General features: G+C 49.4%; 1 protein-coding gene across 6 annotated transcripts in view; it reads left to right on the forward strand.

The window, feature by feature from the left end:
- Positions 1–26,560, forward strand: part of GRB10 (growth factor receptor bound protein 10) — a 184,325-nt gene that overhangs the window by 85,233 nt on the left and 72,532 nt on the right. For all 6 annotated transcript variants that reach the window (XM_086697082.1, XM_086697087.1, XM_086697083.1 and 3 more), the window contains one exon: positions 3,041–3,131. In XM_086697082.1, coding sequence (XP_086553208.1) covers positions 3,041–3,131 — 91 coding nt within the window. The remainder of the gene's footprint in view (positions 1–3,040; positions 3,132–26,560) is intronic.

The following is a 26,560-nucleotide window of genomic DNA, read 5'->3' on the forward strand; positions in this document are numbered from 1 at the left end:
GTTGGATGTCTGACTTCAGCTCAGGTCATGATCTCACAGTTCGTGGGTTCGAGCCCCGCGTCGGGCTCTGTGCTGACAGCCCAGATTATGGAGCCTGCTTCCGATTCTGTGTCTTTCTCTCTCTTTGCCCCTCCCCTGCTCACATTCTGTCTCTCGAAAAAATAAATAAACATCAAAAAAAATAAAAAAAAAAAAAAGCATCTTGTAGTGTTAACCGGGGAGGGGAAGGCAGCGGAACCCTAAATCGTTGACCCTGTGTGATTTCCAGTGTCTGGCCGTGCACAGTAGTGGTGCGGGGTCCACAGGAGAGCTATCACTTACCCCACCTGCCGTCGTGGGATTCAGGTTCATTTTTATTTTCCATCTGCTCTGTGCTTCCCCAAAACGTACCTGCTTGTTTTACAATTTGGGAAAGAAAGAAAAAATATGTATCCTGATGACAAAGAGCCGGCTGGATGGGGAAATGCTGGCTGAAATGGCAGACACTAGCAGAGGGGGAGGGGTGAACCCAGAAGGGGAGGCTTCGCTGCATTTGGGGGTCTGGGGTACCACCTTGTGCACTAACCCCAACAGCCCAGTTCCGTCCTCAGCACCTCAGCGGGGCTCCTGGTGGTGTCCTCTTGTCTCCAGACTTCGTGTCCTCCAGACCAGCCCATCTCTTCTTTTCTAATCAGAAACTTCCATTTGGGCTTGCTTGCTTTCTTTCTCGTTTATTTATTTTAATGTTCGTTTATTTTTGGAAGAGACAGAGCACGAGCAGGGGAGGGGCAGAGAGAGAGGGAGACACAGAATCCGAAGCAGGCTCCAGGCTCCGAGCTGTCAGCACAGAGCCCGACGCAGGGGTCAAAATCAGGAACCGTGAGATCATGACCTGAGCCGAAGTCGGACGCCCAACCCACTGAGCCACCCAGGTGCCCCAGAAACCCGTTCTTAACTAACCATATGGTCACCAGTATGGAATGGATTAATGTCACTTGAAGGACTAAAGTCAGGTTGCACACCCGCCTAGGGGAGTGGTCCAGGGCTTGGAAGTGCTGATTGAGATGCTTCGTTGCCATGGGAGATTTCAGAAAGATAGGCTCAAATTCAGTAACATGTGTCCTTTGATTCTGAATCCGTTTTTTAGTGGGATCATTTGTAACCCCATGCGATCCAGATGTCCCCTACACGTTCTCCGTAAGTAATTCAAATGTCGGGCACAGACGTATCATGTTTGTGCATTTTGTCTTCTCTCTGGGAGAACAGACCGAAAACTGATAGGATCCATCCCCGGGTGAGAGGAGAGAGGCTCATTTGGATTTTTTTCTTTGTGCTTTTCTTTAGCATCTAGATTTTCATAGTTAGCAGGTATTACATCTTTAAAAAAAAAAAAAAAAAAAAAGAACGCCGTTTGTTTTGGAGGGAGAGAAGCAGTGAGAATATCTTCTCGCACCTTGGGGCTTTGATCCGTTTTGCCCAGATTTTCTGGGGGAAGGGGTGACGGTGGCTGGGCCTCCCCAGGGACTGAGCCGCGTCCTTCTGAGGGGTAGATGTCGGTGGGTTGAACCTTCTGGACTGTCTCCCCAGTGCCCCCGAATCTGCCTCCCCAGCTCTAGAGAGTGGCCCCCAGCACTGCATTGACCACACCCACAAGTGTATACGTGCAGGTCAGCGTGCACACGGCGGAGGGCATAGAGTATCGCCCATCCGTTTCTATGCTCCCAGGCTCTGGACAGTCAGCCACTTGCTGGGGGAACATTTGGGTGATAAAGCAACTTCCTCAAAATGAATGAGTTTCTTGGAGTTTCTTGGGCAGCTTGGTGGGAAGGCACTTGGGATCTAAAAGCCCCACTGCCTGGGTTCTAATCCCCGGGATGCCCCTTCCCAGCAGGGGTAGTAAGGTGGACATAACCTTCCTGAGCCTCTGTTTTCATCTGTAAAGTGGGAGTCCCGCTGGCAGTGTAGGCTCTGTGCACAGTGGCTGGTGCGGGTGCCCAGGCACGTGGAACATTCCACCCAAGGCAGTCTGCGGTTCCTGTGCAGAGGTAGGGATGAGGTTGATGAATTTGGCTGTTATTTTTGCCAGTATATTATTACTCTCAGAGCCGATGTGTTTTGCAGACAGAGTTCTAAAAGCTAATTACAGAGGTAATACATGGTGCATGGGCAAAATTTCTTAAATCTGGAAGAGAAATTTGACCTCTTTCCACCCCAGGTTAATTCCTGCTAGTATTTTGTTACAAGCGTGTAAATCTTAAAGGACCCGTTTTCTTTACCCGTATTTTAATGCATCTTTCATTGGCTTGGTTCTAAGTCTCATGAAGACATTTTGCTAGAGTTGTGGAGCTGGTCACAATATTGTTGTTGTAACTTTTGCCTAAGATTGTTGTCCTCATCTTGACATCTTAAAAAATGCGACCGAGCCCTCCCGCTTGGTAGAGGGGGGCCAATTATAAGGCAGACTCTGGATGTTTCCGTACCAGATAACAGACCGCCTGGGGCTTGATTACCAGTAATTGTTGCAGAAAATGCGTGTGCTCCCTGGAATGCTAATTATTTATATTCATTGCTTAAATCCAGCGGTTGACAGTAATTCTTTTTGAGTTGCTCTTCAGGCAGAGCAGTTGAAGCCAGAAACAGAGTAACTTCTGTCCTGACTCCCTTGCTAAACAGAGTGGTACCTTCTCAAGATTAACTTCCTTATGTTATGTCACGTTACGTTAAAAATGTTTATTTTTGAGAGAGAGAGAGGAGAGACAGAGTGCAAGCTGGGGAGGGAGGGAGACACAGAACCCGAAGCAGGCTCCTGGCTCCGAGCTGTCAGCACAGAACCCGACGCGGGGCTCGAACCCACGAACCACGAGATCATGACCTGAGCCGAAGTCGGATGCTTGACCGACTCAGCCACCCAGGTGCCCCATCCGGTGTACTTTAAACAACTGTCCTTGAGAACTAGAAAGGTAAAGAAATTGAAGAAACAGGAAGAAGGCAATGCGAGCGATGGTGGATGTGGATAAGTGTGAACTTTTGACTGAAGCCTTTGTGTTCCTATTTTCTGCAGGACCAGGTGGAGCAGACACCCCCCGTCAGCCCACGAGACCTGGCAGGACCTGGCTTCCCAGCGCAGCCTGACCGGCTCACCAATCACCAGGGTAAGAAACGACAAAATCATGGTGACCCAGATGCTGCCCTACCTTCCGACTGTGACTTTGCCACGTGCTGGGGCTCTGTATGCCAAGAAATCGTTCCTGCCCCTCATCTGAGAAGATTCTGGCCTTGGCTCTTCTCCCCTTTAAGGAAAACAAATTCAAAAATGGGGAGAAAATGCGTGGCTGTCAGATCTTCATATACAGGTGCCCCCTGCTTTTGGAAAGTCCGTTTTCCACTGCTTCGCTTTTGCGAAAGACCTACCTCCGTACTTGTCTTTGCTAACCGAAAGTGATTTTCCAAAGAGGATTTCCGCTTGGACAAAAAAGGACTCAGTGTTCCTTTTGCAGGGAGCCAGTATTGCGCGGGACAGTGGCCCCGCCATGCCCCTGTCCCCGAGCTCTACCCCGTGCTAAAGCATCCGGCCATCAGAGCCTTGAGCTGTGAGCCTCTCTGTGTCTTCCCTCCATTTATGTCGTCCGTCCGGAAGCAAGATATGTCTTAAGCTATCGGAGAAGGCAGAGAGAGGTGATTTTTGGTGCTTGGAACGCTCACAGGGTTTGTCATATAAATTAACGGTAGCGGGGGGAAAGCTGTCTTTCTGTTCAGTGGGCAAAACTTCACAGTCAGTTCTACGGAGATTTATCTAAGAATGCAACTTAAGGGCAACTTGATGTTACCTATCCAGGGCTCCTCCATGGTGAAATCTTGTGGATTTTGGCATTCTTTTTTTCATGTTTATTTGCTTTTCAGAGAGAGTGTGTGTGCCCAAGTGGGGGAGGGGCAGAGAGCGAGGGAGACACAGAATCTGAGCTGTTAGCCCAGAGCCCGAAGTGGGATTGCAACCCACGAGCCGCAAAATCATGACCTGAGCCGAAGTTGGAGGGCTTAACCGACTGAGCCACCCAGGCGCCCTGATTTTGGCATTTTCACATTTGCACTTAGGCTGGTTTGGTGGGTCTGTGCTCTTGGTAATTCTCCACCTTTCTGTGATTTCTTCTGTTTCCCTTGTGTTAATTTCTGATGGGATCATTGTGGAAAAGAAAGGACAGGGGTTAAAAGCAAATTGGGTCTTAGGGATACATGCTTTGATATGGGACGGGCAGCCCAAGAAGGGACCCAGTCTGGTTTGGGGGGAGGGACCAGGAAAAAGGCACATGACTCACGGTGTGGATTCCTACAGAAGTTAAGTCCAATAAATTGTAGGGTTTAGAGCTGGGAGGAATTAGAATAATCAGGTTTTTTAAATTGCTTAAGCAGAAAGAGGATGGAATGTTGCAAAAATAAAAGCTGGGGGGGCGCCTGGGTGGCACAGTCGGTTGGGCGTCCGACTTCAGCCAGGTCACGATCTCGCGGTCCGTGAGTTCGAGCCCCGCGTCGGGCTCTGGGCTGATGGCTCAGAGCCTGGAGCCTGCTTCCGATTCTGTGTCTCCCTCTCTCTCTGCCCCTCCCCCATTCATGCTCTGTCTCTCTCTGTCCCCAAAATAAATAAACGTTAAAAAAAAAAAAAAAATTAAAAAAAAAAAATAAATAAAAGCTGGGAGCTTCATAGGAAGTCAGAGATGTTTCCTCAAGTGTTAGAAGATTCATAAAACAGTCAGGCTTTTCTGTGTCAGGCACACTTTTCTGGTCGTCTTTTAGAAAACTTGTAACGAGAAAGAGGAATATCGTTAATGTCGGCTTTGAAACTTTGGAAAATTTTAATTTATTACATTGCACTGCTTAGCAGTGGTCTCATTTAAGGTGAAATAATCTAAGTTTTGGTATTAATGTTCACACACAAGTCTATGTCCACGCTTTAGTCAAGAAAATTGACTCGATAGAAGGAAATTTACACAGAAGGAGCTTATTTATTTAGTTTTAAATTATTTATGTTGAGAGAGAGTGCATACGTGCGCAGGGGAGGGGCAGAGAGAGAGAGAATCCCAAGCAGGCTCCACACTGTTATTTGCAGAGCCAACACGGGACTCGGTCTCACAAACCGTGAGATCGTGACCTGGGCCAAAGTCAGATACTTAACTGACTGAGCCACCCAGGTGCCCTAGAACTTTTTTTTCCTTTTTAACGTTCCTCTGTTTATTTTGAGAGAGAGAGCAAGAGTGGGGGAGGGACAGAGAGAGAGGGAGACAGAAAGTCCCAAGGAGGCTCCGTGCTGTCAGCACTGAGCACGACGTGGGGCTCGATCCCACAAAAACGTGAGACCATGACCTGAGCCGAAGTCGAAACCGTGAGCGTCTGCTCAACCGACTAAGCCACCCAGGCGCCCCTTGAAAGAACTTCTTGAAGCTTAAAGCTTCTTTAAGGTTTGACGACATCCAAGGTGTACTTTCAAGCATCCTGTAGATGTCACGCCTGCTCGGGTGGTGGCAGGGAGGGCTGCGCACCGAAGGCAGGGTGGGCTCCACGTGGAACAGAGCAGATCCCCTCTCCTGCTCCGGAGCTCCGCAGCCCATAGTTGAAGCTGAGGGTCTGATGCATCCCCGCACCTGAAGCAGGGTCTCAGGGAATGAATGAACGCGTCTCCACCTGTGACATTGAACACCTTTCCCTCCACTCCTCAGTAATTCTGCACACAGAGCTTGTAAAACAGGACAGTCAGAAGGACTCAGCCTGGCTGCACCGCAGGACGGGTGATTCTCCATCTCCTACTGAGAAGTGAGCCACCCGAGTCAGCAGGTCGCGTTTCCATATGCAGCGAAGTCTATCAAAGGCTTCGAGGGAAGCGTGTGTGTCACACTCAGGGCGGTGAATGACAGAAGAGTGTCATGAAGGACCGGACACTGTGACGCGCACGATGGGAAGAAATGACAGAAACAGGTGGGCGTGAGGAGCCCATGTGTTGGAAGTGAGCTGTTATGCCAACAGTTATTGGCATTTTAATATTTTACTGTTTACTTATTTTGGAGAGAGAGAGAGGGTGAGAGCTGGGGAGGGGCAGAAAGAGGGAGACACAGAATCCGAAGCAGGATCCAGGCCCCGAACTGTCAACGCGGAGCCCGACAGGGGGCTCGAACTCACTAACCATGAGATTGTGACCTGAGCTGAAGTCGGACGCTTAACCGACTGAGCCACCAGGCGCCCCAGATGATGCTCAGAGAACTCAAAGGAAAGGGGAAGGTTATTCCACATCTAAAAGCATCTAGCAAGAATCTAGAAAACAGAGGACAAAGAGAAGATCTGCGGAGAAAATGCAGACTTCCCAGTGCGTGAACCATGGTTGGACTGACAACCAACCTGGGCACAGCCGGAAAATAACACAGGGTGTTTTCAGAGGGTCGAGGGAGAAATGGCTGTCTGCCTGAAAGTGGATAGCGACATCTACTGAGAGCAAAATAAAGCTTTTTCGGGCAAACATTGAGCACATTTGTGACTGGCAATCTTCCCTGAAAGATTTATTGAACGCTGTACTTCAGTAAGAAAAGACCGGGAGTGTAGGGAACAGTAGTAAGGTTAAACTGAACGTTGGATGATCATTAGACCCTGGGAGCGCACACGCGCGTGCGTGTGCGTGTGTGTCTGTCTTGTGAGGTTTGTTCCGTGAGTGATTCTGTCATCATAAGACCCCAGTTGGGGGAAGTAGAATGTAAAACGATTTGAGGCTACGTTAAGAAAAAGTATACTAAGTTACGTACGTATTTTAAAATCTTAGCTGCATCTAAAACACGGATTGTAACTAATGAAAGAATATGCGTAAAATCTGTACTCCTAACCTAGCAGAAGAAGATATAAGGGAATCTGTATTTAATGAAAACAACCGACATCACCAGGAAAGGAGGAAAAACAGGATGTGAAGAATAAAAAGGACGTCAGACAGAAAATACTAAATAAGATTGTAGGAGTAATTCCAAGGATATCTGTTAACAGTATTAACAAGCCCGGATTGGTAGAAATACATAGAACCCTGCATCCAACAGGTAGACTCTTGATTCTTTTCTTTTTAAAACATTTTTTTTAATGTCTATTTATTTTTGAGAGAGAGTGCGTGAGCAGGAGAGGGCTAGAAAGACGGAGACAGAGGATCTGAAGCAGGCTTCACACAGTGAGTGCAGAGCCCGTGGCGGGGCTCGAATTCATGAACTGTGAGATCATGACCTGAGTCGAAATCAAGAGTGGGCAGCTTAGGGGCGCCTGGGTGGCTCAGTTGGTTAAGCGTCTGACTTCAGCTTAGATCATGACCTCATGGTTTGTGAATTCAAGCCCCACGTCAGGCTCTGTGCTATCAGTTCAGAGCCAGGAGCCTGTTTCGGATTCTGTGTCTCCCTCTCTCTCTCCCTTCCCCACTCATTCTTGGTCTCTCTCTGTCCTTAAAAAACGAATAAACATTAAAAGAAAAAAATTCTAAGAGTTGGCAGCTTAACCAACTGAGCCATCCGGGTGCCCCCTCTTGATTATCTTCTAAAATCTGTGTAACTTTTTAAAAAATTGACCACATAGGGGCACCTGGGTGGCTCTTTCGGTTAAACATCCCACTCTTATTCTCAGCTCAGGTCTTGACTTCAGATTCTGAGTTCAAGCCCCATGCTGGGCTCCACACTGGGCATGAAGCCTACTTAAAAAAATTTTTTTTTAAGTTAACCACATATGGAAAACTGCACTAAAGTTTTTAAATTTTTTAAAAAATATTTATTTTTGAGAGAGAGAGAGAGAGAGCGCGCGCGCGAGCGTGCCCATGAGGGGGAGGGGCAGAGAGAAAAGGAGACACAGAATCCAAAGCAGGCTCTAGGCTCTGAGCTGTGGGCACAGAGCCTAATGTGGGGCTCGAACTCACGAACCATGAGATCGTGGCCTGAGCCAAAGTTGGATGCTTTTAGGCGCCCCTAAAACACTAAATTTTAAGCGATCCATGTCATGCAAGCCACGTTCTTTGACCCAGTGTGATTAAATCAGAAGTCAACAGAAAAAGTTCCAAACAAAATGTGTAATATGCGTGGAAACTTTAAAACCCACTGTTACCCCAGTCCTGGGTTACAGAGAAACTCACAATGAAAATACCAGTTAGTCATTTAGAACTGAACGTAAAATGAGTGTACCTGCAGGAAGGAAGTTGTATGTTGCTGCTAAATTGTATTTGAGACTCCATTTCTAATCTTGGAAGAGAAACGGAAATTAGGAGCATCAGAGATGGATGGATAACGCTAAGGAATGTAGAGGGAGGAGTTACAAAAATTAAGATCAGCAATTACGAGAATGGTGAAGAAAGTATCAACGGGTAGGGACCAAGCGAAATGTCAGCCTTTTGTAAAATCTGGCGAAACCGTGAACCTCTAGTAGAGTCCCTCGGGAGGGAGAACGCACACAGGAAAACCACGCGAAGAGCGCGTCAGAGTTCAGACAAGAAAACCACGAACGACTTCATGCCTGTAAATGTGAAAATAGGGGCGAAATGGATAAAGGGTCGCAGCAACAAAGACAAAATTGCAACACCCAGTGCTGACACCGATGTAGAGCAACAGAAACTCTCATTGCTGGTGGGAATGCAAAATGGCGCAGCCGCTTTGGAGGGCAGTCTGTCGGTTTCTTGCAAAACTCAGCTTGCTCTTGCCGTACGACCCAGCAGTTGTGCACCTCGGTGTTTACCCAGAACAGCTGAAGATTCAGGTCCACGCAGAAGCCAACCCAGCGATGCATGTAGCTGCCTTGTTCGTCATTGCCAAAGCTCGGAAGCAACCAAGACGTCCTCTGTTAGATGGATGAGTAAACTGGTGCGTCCAGACAGTGGAATATTCCTCAGCACTAAGAAGAGGTGAACTATCAAGCCATGGGAAGACAGGGAGGAGGCTGGGCCGCACGGTACTGTGTAAAAAGGAACCCGCCTGAAAAGGCGACATGCTGATAGGATTCCAATTCCGCGATATTCTGGAAAAGGAAAAACTACGGAGGCGGTAAAAAGACCAGTGGTTGCCCGGGATGGTGACGGAAAAATCTTCTCTGGGTGGAGCAGAGAAGATTTAGGGCAGTGACAGTACTGACGTTATAAAGACACATGATGTTACCAGGATGGGTATGGCTGTGCAGGTCCCCATATGGTATGCACACTACCCGGAGCGAACCCTAGGTCAGCCATGGACTTCGGATGGTTATGGTGTATCAGCATAGGTTTATCCATGGTAAAAATGTACCATTTCAGTGAGTGATACTGATCAGCGGGGAGGCTCTGCATGTGGGGGGGGGGGCAGTAGGTTTATGGGAAATCTCCATACTCTCCTCTGAATTTTGTCGTAAACCTAAAACTGCTCTAAACAAATACAGTCTTTAAAAAAAAAAAAAAACAACAACAACACCAAACTGACACCATTAGAAAAATTAACCTAGAGTTTACCTAAGAAAATCAAGAGTATTTCTCCTGCACGGCGTGCAGGGAATGTTCCGTGACGTGACCTAATGTATAGCTCTGTGAGTAGCGTAGACAGCACTCAGAAGTTTTAGGTAGAGACATCGGAAGAAATAAGAAAGAATAGTTGAAAGAGGAAAACAAAATGAAACAGTTTGACTCTTGGCAGAACACAAAATCTTAACAAAGAAATAACTCAGAAGAATGGAGTCAGTAATCAATACCACCCCCTCGAAAGGGCTCAGGGGTTTTGCAGATGAGTGTCACAAAACCTTCAAGGAGCAAATAATTGCCCTCTTTGTATGAGCTGTTGGAGAGGTAGTGCCCAGAGCCTCTCCCACTCATCTTACAGTGTTTTGTAGCTTTGCAGGAGACGGTCCAAGAAATCCAGATACAGGCATATTTCACGTTACCGTACAACCACAAGGTCCACGTAAAACATTAGTCAAATTCAGCGGTCGGTCGTAAACATCGAACAAACGTTATGACCAAGTTGGGTTTATTATGATTGTGCAAGGGTGCTTTACCATTGTTACATGATGAAGACTTTATAACACTTTCAGAGATTTAAGGGGAAAAGATGGGCATCTCACCAGTGACCACAAGAACATATACAATTCTCCACTCGTGCGATGCAAAAGAAACGATAAGAGAACAAAACTCTTACTGAACCAGTACTTTCAGAAACCTCCATAACCAGTTTCTAATAATATATTTGTCAAAAATGTACAGCATCCGTCATACATGCAGGAATAATATCAGAGTCGTGTCCATGAAAACCTGGAATCACACCCGAGTGCCTGTTGTCAGTGGGGTCTTAGCCAGTGCAACAGAATACTAAACAAACAAAAATGACACTGAAACGGAGCAATGAAATCCGTGTCTATTTGCAGATTACCCAGACAGAGAATCCGCACAGACTTACAAACTTTTAAAATGCATGAGTTCTGGGGCGCCTGGGTGGCGCAGTCGGTTAAGCGTCTGACTTCGGCTCAGGTCATGATCTCATGGTTCTTGAATTCGAGCCCCGTGTCAGGCTCTGTGCTGACAGCTCGGAGCCTGGATCCTGCTTTGGATTCTGTCTCTCTCTGTCAGAAATAAAACATAAAAAAAAAATGAATGAGTTCTTCAAGCGGGGAGATACAACGTGAGATCAACAGATAAAATGGCACAGTATCTTGTGCAACTATAGAAAACAATCAGGAGGCGTAATATAAAAAGAAATCCCACGGACAATAATAGCTAAAATCAGAAGGTATCTAGGAATAAGTTAAACTCGATTCCTTGACATTGTATGATGTTGCTGAAGCACATAAAAAAGACGTAAATAAACTGGAGCCCTATCCCACGATCACAAATCAGAAGACTTACCTCGCAGAGGTGTCACGTTATCAAATTTACCTTTAAATTTAATGCAGATGTGACCAAGTTTTGCAGAGTTTTGGTATGACTTGACAGATAGCTTCTAAATTTCTTTTTATTTTGAAGATTTTATTTATTTTTAAGTGACCTCTATGCCCAACATGGGGCTTGAACCTACCGCCCTGAGATTATCAGTCACACGCTCCCCCGACTGAGCCAGCCGGTCTCCCTAGAGGGCTTCTAACTTTAATGTGGGTGGGTGGTAACAAGGCTTCATTAAGAGTCCTCACAATTAGGAAAGTGTGTGAATGATTCGTAGACTTAGAGACCCAACGACCAGAACAGACAATCCCGTAAAGAGACCTATCCATTTACGGAGATTCAGTGTAGCACAGAGAAGTCACAGCCGATCAGGAGGACCCGCGGGGCTGGGCGAGGGTGACTGGAGGATCCCTACCCCCATACTATCCTCAGTCATCAATTGCACGTCAATTAAACCACGGAAGGTGGAAAACAGCGGTTTTAAAAAACTTAAGAGTAGGGAGAATCTTCATGCCCTCAGGCTGAGAAAGAATTTCCTCTGTCCAGCTTAGCGCAACCGTAAAGGAAAACTGATGTTTGAGGGCATTGCAAACACGCATCTGTGTAGGGACATAGCGGCATTTAAAACCCTCACCGATGTCAGCCTGCGGGGGAGAAAAATCATTGCGGTGCATTTAACGCGCGGAGTGTTAGTATCCTCGGCTTATCGCGAAAGTCCTGTAAATAGGAGAAACGGTCAACTGGGAGAACTGGCTAAAAAAGCGTGCGCAGGAGGGCACGCTGTGTCTGTGTCTGACTGCGGACACTCACGTCACACGGAACGTGGCAGCGACGGAGCTGGAGAGGGAGGGGGCCGAGGCTTGGGGTCTGTGATGGGAGTGGAAGGGCACGCGCTTCTCGGTCAGGCGTGTCAGGAGGGAGCCGTCCAGCGCCCTCTGTAGGGAGCGGGCTCGGGGTCACAAGACGCAGGCCTATGGGAACCTGCCGCCGACCCTGCGGGGCATGTCCGAGCCTCCCCGGCCTCCCTCTGCGGTGGACACCAGGGTCATTGCTCGGTTCCCCGTAGCAAGATGCCCTGAGACCACATGACAGAAATTGACAGCCATCTGGTGCCTCCTTACTGTGCAGGGCGCTCTCGGATGCTCCGATTATGGGCCTTAGGTTTGCGCCATGTGTTGGATGTCGACTCGGCGGGTTGTTCGCAAGGGACCTGCTGTGCCAGACAAAAGATTCTCTGTGACTTTCCTTTACCGGCCCTTTCTCTGGCAGAAAGATTTAATGCTCTTGTTTGTATTCGCTTGCTCCTCATGTAAGCAGCTTAGTTTGGGGTGACAGTTGCTACAAACCCCTCACACTCCGGGAAGGGAGGCATTTTCCTTTAAAAAGTTGGTGGCTTGGGGCGCCTGGGTGGCTCAGTCGGTTGAGGGTCCATCCGACTTCGGCTCAGGTCATGATCTCACCGTTCGTGAGTTCGAGCGCCGCGTCGGGCTCTGTGCCGACAGCTCGGAGCCTGGAGCCTGCTTCGGATGCTGTGTCTCCCTCTCTCTCTGCCCCTTCCCCGCTCATCTTCTGTCTCTCTGTCTCTCAAAAATGAATAAACGTTAAAAAAAATAAAATAAAATAAAAAGTTGGTGGTTTCGTAACAGCTAGAATTGTGCTTGGCTGGTTTTTTAAAGATAACGCTTTTATGGCGGTCAAATACATAGGACAGAAAAACTGTTCCTTTTAACTTTTTAAGTGCACAGGTCTGGCATTCATTATTTTCACACTGTTGTGCTGTTATTAGCACCGTCCGTCTCAAAAACTTTATCACCCCACACGGAAACTCTGCGTGCCTCAAGGCAGTAATTCTCCCCAGCTCTTGGTAACCTCTGTTCCGCTCTGTGTGTCTACGGTTTCTGGTTACCTCACGTAAGTGGAATCACAGGATATTTGTTCTTTGTGCCTGGCTTATTTCGTGTAGCACGGTCTTTGGGGTTCATCCTGGCGCATCAGTTTCATTCCTTTTATGGCTGAAGGCTGTTCCACAGAGCACACGCTTTATGTTGTTGGCCTGACCGTGAACGTGTGCTGGGTTACGTCCACCTGTAGCTGCAGCAAATAATACCTGCTGGGGTCCTGCTGTCCCTTCCTTTGGGTACAATTAATAATGTGGTCAAGCTTTTTCATTCTTTTCTTTTTTTTTTTTTTTTTTTTTATTTTGAGAGAGACGGAGACAGCGCAAGTGAGGGAGGAGCAGAGAGAAAGAGAGAGACGATTCCAAGCAGGCTCCGTGCTGTCAGCGCAGGGCCCGGGGTGGGGCTCGATCCCACAAACCATGAGATCGTGAGCTGAGCCAAAATGAAGAGTCAGACGCTTAACCGACTGACCACCCAGGCACCCCTGGGTCAAGTATTTTCTTGACAATATTTTTGATAACGTGAGGTGTCCGAGGATTTTAGAAGTTTGGCTTTTTCTCATTTTATTTTATTTTTAATTTTTTTAAATGTTTATTGTTATACTTGAGAGAGAGAGAAACAGAGCGCCAGCAGGGGAGGGACAGAGAGAGAGGGAGACACGGAATCCAAAGCAGGCTCCAGGCTCTGAGCTGTCAGCACAGAGCCCGATGCGGGGCTTGAACCCACGGACTGTGAGATCATGGCTTGAGCTGAAGTCGGACGCTTAACTGACTGAGCCACCCCGGCGCCCTGGCTTTTTCTCATTTTAAACAAGTTGTTTCTGACGGCTGTCGCTGCTCACTGCAGATGCTGAACTGAGCGACCACTCTCACCAGAGCACAGCTGAGCAAAGGTGGCCCAAAGAGCTGTTTCGGGTCCGCTTGTGGAGGGTGCTACAGTTGCCTGCGTGTTTGTTTCCAGACCGCGGTCCATTTGGAGACGGGGATATGTGTGCATCACGGTGAAGCCTCTGAAGATGTATTTAAACCATTGCCCATGGCCCCTGGAGTCCTACATCAAGGGACCCAGCGGCTCCCGTGGAGACCCCAGACCCCAGCCCTCGGCTCCTGAAACTGAGCAGTGCCTTTCCGCCCCGGCCTTTCGCACTCCTGTCCAACCTGTCACGGCTTCTGGCTGTAGCTTCTCTTGGTTGTCTGTAAGCCAGAAGGATGGTTGTTAGCACGCAGTTTCAATGTGCAGAGCTCTGTGGGGGGGCCTGGCTTCCTTTCCCGTAACCGTGTATGTACGGAGAGATGTGTCGTGGGCGTATTTCAGGACCTTCCGTATCTCGTTGGGTAATCGGTTTGCCGAGTGGAAGAGACCAGAATTAGAGAAGATTGTCAGTAGAGAAGGTGAAGTAGGTCGAGAAAGATTGTTGTGTTTTGTTTCCTCCCCTGCAGGGAGCCACGGCAAATGTCACAGATGTTGGGGGCAGCCAGGCTTTGGACCAGTTATTCCCTGTGTCTGGTTTCTTCCAGGGGGTCAGGGGAGGACCCTGAGACCGTGGGCGAGTTAGTAACCACTTTGCGGTTGAGATTCTTCAGTAGCAAATACCCATCTCACATCATTACTGTGAAATACGTTTGATAGGACAGTGATAACTTGGAGTCTCACGCTTGTCCCCACGTGTCTTTGGAGTTTTCACTGTCATCGGAGCCACATAGGGGAAACTGAGCCGGAGATGTTTGGTAACTTGCCCAGAAGTGACAGAGAAGTCACACACTGGTAAAATCGGAATCAAAGCCAAGTCCGTGCAGCTTTACGCTTGGAGGTAACTTAGGGGAAACATGGAGCATGTGCCTGTACATATAAGCTGTCCTGCAAGCATTACTTTATGTACCATATTTACCCCTTTCTCCCGAGATCGTGCGTTTCTTGCCGGTAGGAACCATGTCTGACTGATCCTGGAGGTTCTGTGATAGTGCCTTGTATTTAATAGTTAATGTTTAAAGAATGCCTGAACTCACATGCCATAGATGCATGTGGCTTCCAGAAAGGTCCTGCGTTCCTGCCCCTTCCCGCCACGTGGGAAGTCCTGGTAATTCCAGGCACCTGAGATGAGAAGAAGTTAACGAAGACCTTCCCTTCGTGTGGTGCCATTTAGGAGGTGACAGGAGAGCTTGGGTTGGGATGACAAAGGACGAAATCAGAAAGTCAGCTGAGCAGACCGTGTGGCTCCTGCTGACCGTAGCTTTTGGACCAAGCTCGAGTCGTGGTTCATTGGATGCCCTCTTACCTACTTCTCCTTTTACTGTGTTATCCACGAGAATATCGTTGACGTTCTACCCGTTTCACACACGCGCGCACGTGCGTGCACGCATGAAAGTAACTCTTCATAGTGTCATTTCCTCACAGGAAAACAGTGCTGTCCCCTAAAGATAAAGTTCTCTTTCTCCCATTCCCGTTCCTGAATAGTAATGAACATTGGCCTCTGCTTGGACATTGAAGCCAAAAAGTGATTATAATTTTGATTTCTTTTTCTCTCCCTCCATGCCTAATCACCTTTTATTAGGGCTGAGATGCCAAAAGGCGAGGAGGAAAATCCTCCCTAGTCCTTCTCCCACAAAATGACATCTTTCCGCCTTTTGGAATACATTCGGGCCACGTCTAATAATTGCGTTTGCCCACGTGATTAATGCTGCTTCTGCAGGATCTGTCTAAATAAATGACTGTAATGCTTACGGTCCTTCAGAAAGGTCATGATTTCTTGCCTCTACCCTCTGTGTCTTAACATGTTTAGGTGACCTTCCTGTTGTAAAAACAGGTTCTTAATCTGTTAACCAGTGAATCGACCTAACTGTGCTATGCGGTGGGCACTGTTGTTAACCCATATTTACAGGGGAGGAAACCGAGGCTCAGAGGCCAGAAAAGCCATCCAGATCACCCCCAAATGGCTGGCGGAGCCCATGTGTCCCCGCAGGTGGGCTGCAGCATTGGTGTCTCCCACCCCCGGGCCGCCCTCCGTCCTTCACAGTCCGCTCATGCCTTCCTGACCTTCTGACCCCCTTAGATTTTTCAGTGGGTCAACCTGAGATGATAGCGGTGGGGACCGAATCCCCCTGGTCTCGGAAGCAGCCAAATCGGTTGGACCCCTGCCGCCGCCTCCCCTGTCCTGAACCTGTGCTCACTTCATCCTTTGCGCTTGGAACAGTCCAGGTGTTCACGAGGAGCACAGAACAAAGAGGCACCGAGGTGCCCGCTGGCCCCGCCTTTCCCAGCGGCAGGCGAGCCCAGACTCGACCTCCCCTTCCCGGTTCCCGTGTGGAACCGACACACTCACGTTTCATGTTGCCTTAGCTGTCAGGATGCTCGCCGCTGGAGAGCGGGCTTCATCCCTGAAGTCCTTGTGTTCTCCTCGCCTTCGCTTTTCTTCCTCGAGCTCCTTACCTTTCCTGTGTCTCATGTTCATTCAACAAAAATCTGTTACCTGTCCAGGCCACGTCAGGAGCAGGGGACGCAGCGGTGAGCAGTGAGTTTTTAATTTATTGCTCATAGAACACACGGATCTTTTCGTCCAAGGAAGCGTAAATCCCATTTTTGGAAGCGGTGGGTCCAACTTAGATATAGTTCATTATTAAGATCGGTGATGAAAGAGTATCTTTAGATTTCCCTTAGGTAGAGAACTAGAATACGCTCTCTCCTAACGCCTTTTCCGCTATATTACGCTTTACTTAACTTACTTAAAAAAAAAAAAATTAAAGGGAGAGGGGCAGCGGGAGAGGGGGAGAGACTCTATTTTTATCTCCCTTAGGTAGAGAACTAGAATACGCTCTCTCCTAAAGTCTGACATACCCTTTTCCACTATATTACACTTTACTTAAATTAACTTATTTAAAAAAAAAAAAATTTAAAGGGAGAGGGGCAGCGGGAGAGGGGGAGAGAATCTATTTTTTTTTAATGTCTAAAAAAAATTTTTTTAAATGTTTATTTATTTTTGAGAGAGAGAAACAGAGTGTGAGCGGGGAGGGGCAGAGAGAGAGGGAGACACAGAATCCGAAGCAGGTTCCAGGCTTTGAGCTGTCAGCACAGAGCCCAGCGCGGGGCTCGAACTCACGAACCGTGAGCTCAGGACCTGAGCCATAGCTGGATGCTTAAGTGACTGAGCCACCCAGGCGCCCCTTTAATGTTTGTTTTTGAGAGAGAGAGAGCGCACATGGGGTAAGGGCAGGGACAGAGGGCAACAGAGGATCCTAGGCTGGCTCTGCACTGACAGCAGTGAGCCCGATGAGGGGCTCAAACTCATGAACTGTGAGATCATGACCTGAGCCAAAGTCGGACACTTAACTGACTGAGCCACACCCAGGAGCCCCTGGAAGAGAGAGAGAATTCCAAGTAGGTGCCACACTCAGCGAGGAGCCCAGTGCGGGGCTCGATCCCATGACCCTGGGATCACGACCTGAGCTGAAATCAAGAGCCACATGCTCAACCAACTGAGCCACCCAGGGGCCCCTAAATTAAGTGTTTAGTTTTTAAAACCTCAGTTAGCCAGCCCTTCCAAGTGAACATTTTTTGGAATGAGTTATTTTTCTTAGAGAATTTTAAACGCTATCCCCAAAGGAAGCTCTCAGGCTGGAGATTTCCAGCAAGGAAAAGTGAGCCCAACCTGTCCCTCGGGACAGAATGTACTGCTGCCTTCAGAAGTCACTGAACAAGGTTGCCGGTTTCACTTTCGTTGACACGGCTAATATATGCCCCCCTGCCAGGTGCCCCCATCTCTGGGTCGGCTCTCCAGACTCCCAGTTCTCCCCTGCGGGCGGGCACTGTCCACATAACGTCCGGTTAATCCTCTCTGGGGTCCTGCCACGCGCTGACAGACGCCTGAGTGGGTTAAATAGTTGGGCGCTGGCGGTGTAGCCGGGAGCCCGCCCAGTGGCCCCCGCAGAACGTGCCAGGGAGCGGTAACTGACACCCGCCAGGCCTGCATTTAGTTCTGGACCAAGAGAGACTTTAATAATAGTCCTGACCTTTCCTGGGGGTGGGGGCAGGGACTGGAGGAGGTGGGGGGCATGGGCCGTTGCTCCTTCCATACTGTGGCTGTATTTCGAATGCATGAAGAACAGTCCCAACCGGCCTGCGGCCTCCTTGGGTGTCAGATGGCTAAAGGCACCGTTGCCTGCCCGGGGGGTGCTTCCCACGCAGGGGCTCCGTGTCGCAAGCCCCAGCTGACGCCGAGCCAGCCAGCCAGAGTCTGCATCGGGCAAAATGGTTTTTACCCACCTCGGAGCACATGGGGAACGCTGGGTGACACTGGCTCCCTTACGCGTCCCACTGATTGTGCCCCTGCCCATTCTCTGTGTGGCTGCCACTGGTTTTTTGGTTTGGTTTTGGTTTTGTTCTTGCTTTATCTTAAAACAGTCTGGGAAGATGATTCTGTGCCTCGGACACTTGGGTCTTTCGGTTGCTATGGGCAATTAAATCAGTTGTTGCCCTCAGATCTTCTCGTGTGTGTGTGTATGTGTGTGTGTGTGTGTGTATGTTTTCCTCCTGCAAACTGATCGTACCTGGTTTCGTTTCATACTTGTTCAAGTAGGTGTCTGTCTTTCCAATTTATTTCTAGGCTCCTTGAGACCAGGGGTCATGTTTTCATTTTTTAATCTTTGTGGCGGGGGGGGGGGGGGGGACCCAAAGAGGATGTTGGATTTTTTAGCCTCACCGGGGTAGGAACTGAGACTCCACGAATAGCTGTGTGACTTTGCGGTGGGTATTGTAACCCAGCTGAGCCTTGGTTTTCTCATCTGTGAAATGGGCTTGATAGTCTGTGGCTCGTCGTATGGTACAGGGTTTATGAGTAATCCCAGTGAATGTTCGCGTTCTGGCCCCCCGCTGCCTGCACACTCTCTCTCTCTCTGAATTACTCTTTAACCAGCACGCAGGGCATTGGACACAGCAGACAAGGAGTGTTTGTTCAAGGGAATACTGCATCCCGCCTTGTCCGGGGCCCGGTGCCTGCTCCTTGGAGATGTGAGCAGGGAGCCCCTGACTTGAGAAATGTACCCTTCTTGTTCCATCTGGAAATGGAGCCCCTTGGTAGTGCAGAGCCCACTTACCACCAAGCCTCACTCCTCATGTTCCAGTGTCTCCGTGGGCCACACTGCGGGGGAACGGGCGTGGAGGGGGGGAGCAAGGTGTGATGTACAGAGCAGCATCTTCTCCTGAGAGGTTCAGCGGCACCCACAGTCAAGTGGGGAAGCCTGAGCCTCTGGGGTGAAGGAAGAGTGTGCTTTCGAAGGGAGAGACATTGTTCAGAGCGGGATGCCCCACGCACTTCCTGGATGGGGGCAGAATTTGCATCTTTCCCTTGGCCCTGTGATCTCAGGGATGAGTCCTTAGGCCCCACGCCCTCAGGGAGGCCCACAGGGGTCCGGGTCTGGCCTGCTGGGTAAGCTTCCCGAAGAGCCCCCCTTCGGGGATATGTGTCAGCCCTCCTTGGAAGCAGCCCATCTGGCCTGTATCCGCCTGGCGGCTTGTGTGTAACCTGCCTGGTGGGCCTTTTTCCAAGGAGGGGAAGGGTTGGAGGCTCAGTAGCCCCCAGGGAGTTTGGGAACGCTGCCTGGCTGACTTTCTAGAAAATTCTACAGCTTGATTTATGGAGGCTGGGGACTCCAGTGTTTTAGGTATTCAACTAAAATTTACTGAGCACCTATTGTGTGCCAGGTACGAAATTAGATGAAGCAACATAAATACGTTTGGAGAGTGTAAAAACCAAGCCCACAGCCTCCCACTGTGCTCCCTCCTCCACTGTTCTCGGCCCTGAAACCTGGGTCCAGAGGGACCTTGCCCTCGGGCATTAATCAGAAGGCACCGCTTAATTTCCCTTAATTGAGAAATCATTATCATAAGAATAGTAAGTCCTCAGGACCTCCATTCATTCCCTGCCGAGACTCCAAAGGATTGGATTCAGATGCATCCAGGTGAGCCCCAGGGAGTTGTTAGCTGGAACCGAAACCACCCAGATGCTCCTGGGAGGACACATCTGGATAATGAGACCCTGCCTGCCACCTCTGGAATGGCCCTCTTTCTGGTTAAACCCTGTTTCCTTCCACATCCTGGAAAGCCAGCTCCTGTCTCCTGGGCGTTGCAGTTCTGGGAGTTGTGCCATTTCTTGGAATCGCCTGGTACGTTCTCCTGGAATGACTTTCCCCATCCTGACGCCTTGGAAGTCGGGCTCTTCTTAGAGCCGAATGCCCTCTAGTTGACTGTCTTGCCTGTACACAGAGATCTGGTTTTAAAACCCTTCTCTTCCGCCAAGAGTGGGCATAAAGGTCGTAGGAGAGTGGCCTCTGGGACACTTTCCTGGTTTGGCCACTGCCTCCACTGAGGCAAGGTCGTCTGTCTGAGGACACACACCGCACCTTGTACTGCTGTTACCGCCCCCTGCCTGTTGCTACCCGCTCTCGCAAGATGCTGAGGGGTTCCTTCCCTCCCCTCGGTTGATGGGAGCCCCTTTCTGCCAGGATCTCGGCTTGCTTCCTTCGCGATGTCTCCGCCCTCGAGCCGGTGGACGCAATTATTTTTCCAGAGGCAGGAAAAAGTTTCATCTCCGTCCTTGCGACTTTAGGGTTCTCGCGGTCACCCTTTGCTGAAGCCGGCAGAAGGGACTTGATCCTCAGGTGGTGGGGACTCATGTCTGTTTCGCCGACATCTGTATTCCCAGGGCGTGGAACGATGTCACTTGTGTATCAGGTGTTCAGTCAGTACTTGACGGAGGAAGGAAGATATTGGCCACATGAATGGATTTTACGCTTATGGAGTTAGATTCACAGAAACAGAGTGTTAGTGGTGAATGAGATAATAAAGACTCCCCACTGTCTGATTGGCCTGTGCCTTGCCGAGAGGACAGTGCTCTCGGCGAGTGATGGACTTTGGCCTGGATTTTCCCTCTTCAGCTCCAGTGTGCTCGCACTCATATTTTTAGGATTGATGGAAAGTGAGAACCTTCCAGAGTGACCAGCTGTTTGCACAGGTCTTGCGCTCGGCTTGTGGCTGCTTTATGATGTCACAGAAGAAGTAAGGGTCCGTGCCAGAGTCTGGAGAAGAAACACAGTAAATCACTAAGGAGAAAGATGCAGTTAATTTTTGATTTTTTTTTTTTTTTTTGAGTGATGTTTTGTGGGCATGTTTCTGCCCTTCTCCCCCAACTAATTGTCTTCTATTAAGTACAAATAGAGATGGTACCCCGAGTCTGTACTTCTTTTTTTTCCCTCTACTGTGTAGCTGAGGTCCTTCCCGGAGAGGAAAATTCTTTTCCCGTGTCGTATTTGCTTCACGGTGCTGAACACAACCGCCTTCGCAGACCCGAGAGAAGCTTCGGTGCCATCCAGATGCTCCCTTGCAACAACATGCGACAACACGGCAGGACACAGTCCAAGAAAGAAGGAAAATTTCCACTCTCGCTGGGTCGTGTTCACCCAGCATCAGATTCCAGCTCTTGAATTTCAATGAGCGGAATCCCTGAGGGAAGTGAGGGGCTTTCCTTTTTAGGGGAGGCGGAGTGGAGGGATAGAATTATTTGACCGTTCTCTAAAACACACAGATTAAACAAATGAATCTCACCGGAATCAAAGTCCAGTGATAGCGGTTAATCATTATCTTCACTTTTTTTTTTTTTTTGCTCGTTTTGCTTTGGTCGTAGTGCTGTCTGGCCACCGGCATATCTGCATTTCATTCTAGGATCTGCCCTGGACTTTGTGACCTACCCTTCCCTCTGAGTATTGCAGTGCTCTGGGCTGTCACATGGCCCCGGAGGCAAGAAGGAGGAATTTGTTGGGACGCCTGGGTGGCGCAGTCGGTTAAGGGTCCCACTCTTGTTCAGGTCGTGATCGCACAGTTCGTGGGTTCGAGCTCTGCATCAGGCTCTGTGCTGACAGTGCGGAGCCTGCTTGGGATTTTCTCTCTGCTCTTCCCCTGCTTGTGTGCTGTCTCTGTCTCTTGTCTCTCTCTCTCAAAATAAAAAAACTTAAAACTAAAAAAAAAAAAAGGAGGAGGAATTTGTCAGGATGGGGAGACAGAGCCCAGCCTCCCTCCCTGAAAGTCACTGCTGGCACCATTCTGGGCCACTTGTAGGCCTGGCCACACTCCAGGGACACGTGGGAAGTGGGCACAGCTGTGAGCGATCATGGCCTTACCCTGTTTCTTACAGGTAGGGTTGGGCGTCGCCCAGGCCGTCATACGATAGACACCTTACCATAAGATGAATATTGGCGGGTCGGGACAGCTACCTGCCGCGTGGTCCCCAGGACTGGAGTGGGCGAAGCATATGTATCTGTACCAAAAGCCAGTGTTTGTTAGGAAGTGGGATCCGTGTTCAAGTGCAACATCTGAAATGAGCAGCCTGGTCCTGGACCTTCCCAAACCAGTCTTCCTGGGGCTGCCTGATGAGTCACCCGAGAAGCCAGCCCCAGGGTCCCCGCCTCTGGGGCCTGGGGATTTCCCGAATCTTGTTTTGCCTCGTGGCTAGGTCCTGACACCCATCTCTTAGATGGAATAGCTGTCTTCCGGACGTGACGCTTGACTTCTCTGCCCGGCTAAACCCCTGTCCCCGCTGGTCACCGTGGGCCACATTCCGCATTGGCCCCCAGGAGCCCGCCCCTGTGCTGGCCAGCAGGGGTGACGTGTGCATCATTTCTTCGGCCCTGGTAGTGGAGGAAGCTGCCTGTGAGTGGGGATGGCGGCACGGGGGAAGGGTGGCTTTGGCCCGAGCACCTCCGGGAGCATGACCATCAGGGCAGGCTGGCCTGGCCGAAGGCACCATTGTCCGAACAAGCACCCTGACCTTTCTGAAAGAAAACAGATCGGACTTCTCATGCGGGCTTTTTCGCCAGCAGCCGTGGGACCTTGACCTCACTGAGCATGAGGGTATTTGTCTCACTCTGAAATCGGCATTATTGTCCCTGTTGTTATTTTAAGGATTAGTCATCAGCGATGTGAAGTGTAGGGGCACATGATACGTACTTGGTAACTGCAGTCACGGGTGGTTATCGCCACTGCGTGTGGACACCCAGGTCAGAGGTCAGGCTCCCGGTGAGGCCACCAGGTCACCGTGTGGCACATTGGATTTCCACTCCTTTGGGTCTCACTTTGCTGAACCATGCAGGATGATTCACCGGGAAGCCACACCTCGAATACTAGGAAGGAAAGGGAACCGAGTCTGCACTGAGACAGGCCGAACGTGCAAATAGCAAATACCAACCTGCATCGTGTATTTCCAGTGTTTTCCTTCGAGCTTTTTTTTTAAGTTTATTTATTTTGTTAAAAAAATTTTTTTTTAATGTTGGCTTATTTTTGACCGAGCATGAGCGGGGGAGGGGCAGAGAGAGAGGGAGGGAGACACAGAATCCGAAGCAGGCTCCAGGCTCCGAGCTGTCAGCACAGAGCCCGACGTGGGACTCGAACCCACGGACTGTGAGATCACGACCTGAGCCGAAGTTGGTCACTCAACCGATTGAGCCACCCAGGCGCCCCTATTTATTTATTTTGAAAGAGAACATAAGAAGGGGAGGGGCAGAGAGAGAATCCCAAGAAGGTTCTGAGCTGTCAGTGCAGAGCCCAACATGGGGCTTGAACTCATGAACTGTGAGATCACGACGTGAGCTGAAATCAAGAGTCTAGACACTCAACCAACTGAGCCACCCAGGCGCCCCTGCCTTCCAAGTTTTGAAAGAGCCCACGAACTTGAACACGTTTGCCTCCTAGACTGTCTTTTGAGTACTTCCTCGCCGGCTGTGTGTGCAGGCAGGACAGGGGCTGATAAATCTGGGAGTCACTCAGTCGCTGACTGGTTGTCAAGGCGGTTTCTGGTGTCAGGGTTTTGGAATTGTGGGAATCCTCCCTCTTTCCATGCGGGACATAGGATTTCACCAGCTCCTTCCTGAAATACTGATTTTCCTCCATCCATTGTTAACCTGGCTACATGCAGGGAAGGGGAGGGTGAGGGCATCTGGGCAGCCCTGGGCGGGTCAGCGTCCTGGGAACCTTGGACGGTGTCTCCCCTTGAGTCGGGACCAAAAGGAACCTGAATGCATCAGACCAGCGTGGAGATGGGACCGGGGCTCCCTGCCAGTCAGGCAGCATAGGTAAAGCACTTCTCTAGACAGAATGTGTGTATCTACACACAGCTTTAAGGAAAACAGGTTACATTTTCATGAAAGCAGGGAATCGGTGATCTACGTGGGTTTTCTTGTCTGTGGAGCTATCTGCTGGGGCCCTGCATCTGTGACTTGCTCAGGGAAGCTCTGGGAGGGCTCAGGATGCAGTTCTAAATTAGCAGAAGAGAATGCCAGAGCTTCTCACGGAAGGAGAGAGTTGACCAAATAGCCAGCAGCCTCCCTGAGGGAACAGTCCTGCATTTGGAGTAGGGGAAAGAAAGGCACCCCAAGACAAGTAGAGAAGGTGTCACCTGTAAATGAAAAGGAACACGTTGGTTCAGCCTCAGCACATGGAGAGGACTGTTTCAATTTCAACCTTGTCCGAGCGGATCGGACCCAGCCTCGTGTCACTGGATGCCCCTGAACGTGCTCTGGGGCTGGCAGTGGCATTGTGGGCTTGGGAGGCCACGTATATCTGCTGAGTGCTGCCCAGACCCCAGCAGCAGGAAGTGTAGGAGGTGCACATGTGGAGTTGAAGTGAAACACACCCACACACATTTTTCCTGCTGGTGAATTAATCAGCTTGTTGATAGGTATTTTCTCAGTTTATTGGCACTGACAGTGACGGTTGTCATCGTCTATGGGAGGTGGGTGGAGAGGAGAGTACCATTTCCCACAAAGGCTGGAAAGCGAAGTTTCTCTTGTACGTGCTGAAAGGTCAGGAGACGTGAGTGTGTGGCTGAAGCTATATATATGTAGTTCTGTGTATATGCTGGGCGTAATTCTAGGGTTTTTATTTCCTGCTTCAAATCCCGCCTGCCTGTAGTAACCACCGAAATAAAGCATTGATTCAATTTTTTTTAAACGACACGATTTAGAAATGGCCTTTATATTTGTATTTGGAGATATGTTTAGGTGATCTGCTTGTAGGGTTTCTGAATATCTGTAACTATCACGAATATGAACAGAGGTATACTCTAACAGTGTAATACCTGATTTTCTTATTCTTACTTATGTCCAACTGTACCTATTAAAAATTAAGTACTTGTGGGGCATTTGGGAGGCTCAGTCAGTTAAGCATCTGACTCTTGATTTCGGCTCAGGTCCTGATCTCACGGTTTGTGGGATCGAGTCCTGCATCCGGCTCTGCGCTGACAACCCAGAGCCTGCTTGGGATTCTCTCTCTCCTTCTCTCCGCCCCTACCCCACTCGTGCTCTTTCTCTCTCAAAGAAACGTTTCTAGAAAGAATTAAATACCTGTGAGTGGAATCTGTGAGGCTAGAGATTCATTGGTGTGCCAAAGGCATTTCAGTAGAATGCTGACTTCAGTAGAATTAAAACCTGCACAAGGTTTTAATTGCTCAGAGGTCAACAAAAACGGCTTGCCCAGTGAACATGGCTTAGGTTTAAAACGCCTTCGCAGGCTGGACCTTTAGTTCCCGTCCAGATAGAAGCGTGTAAGAACTTTGGCCTTTACATATGTGTTCGGGACTTTTCAGCTACAGCACTGGGAAGAAATCTTCCCCTTACCTCTGCTCTGACTCGGCACTTTCCAGAAGGGTGGGTTCCCCCCCCCCCCGGCAAGCAATTCTCTGACACCAGCTGCGTGTGTCCATACTGGGTTCAGTCATTTACTAGAGCGTCCACCGGACTCAGGCAAACGGCTTACTAATTAGGTTACTAGTTTGTTATAAAGGATACAGCTCAGGAACAGTCTGTTGGAAGAGGTGCGTAGAGCAAGGTATGGGGAAGGGGTTCGGGGCTCCCGTGCTGGGCACGCTACCCCCCAGGCTCCTCCATATGTGCACCAACCTGGGAGCTCTCCAAAACCTATGGGGTTGGGAGTTTTGATAGGGGTGCTTCACCACATACGCACAATTGATTACATCGTTGGCCGCCGGTGATGAGCTCAGCGTCCAGCCCCTATGTCCTCCCCCCCTCCCCCCCCCACCCCCCGAGGGCACAGAACGAGACTGGACCCTTCCAAACCTATAGCCCTGTGATGATCGTGATCGGCTCCCTTGGCAGCCAGCCCCCAGCCAGTGGTTACCTGGTGGCTTTCCAAAAAGCACCTCATTAACATAAACTCAGGTGTGGTTGAAAGGGGTTTGTCATGAGTAACAAAAGGTGACGTTTTATAAAAGAGGATCCTTTCACCTTTATGAAAGCCCTGGGGCTATCTCAGGAACCACGACAATGACAACAACAATAACAACAAAGACCAGACATCAGAACAAAAGATGCCCCCATTGCTTTTATGGTTTAGAAAATTATAAGGATCTCAGGAGCCCGGTGCCAGGATCCCTAAGGCAGGCCAAGATCTCTGTTTCCTCTTCTGTCACAGCCTCACCCATTGATTTACTTTTTCTTCCTTTTACTTAAAATCACCTATCACTCTTTAGGGATTTAGCATCTTAAGCAAGCCTGCCCCGCCCTGCCTTACTTACCAGCCCACCTTCTAGACAAAGACGGGAGGAAACAGACAGACATTGCATGTTAACAGGTGCTCACGTGGGTCCGGGAAGAATGGACAGTATACACGTGTATCTTGAAAACCCCGGCACGTAGCGTTTCTTTAAGGTGCCAGTGAATCGGATTCAATGAATGTCCTGTTTCCTAGCCAGTGAAGGAGGCCACTAGATGGTGCTGTGGACCCAGCAGGGTGTACAGGGAGGGAG

The sequence above is a fragment of the Puma concolor genome, chromosome A2 (genome assembly GCF_028749965.1).
Source record: "Puma concolor isolate L17-30 chromosome A2, mPumCon1.1.hap2, whole genome shotgun sequence".
NCBI lineage: Eukaryota > Metazoa > Chordata > Mammalia > Carnivora > Felidae > Puma > Puma concolor.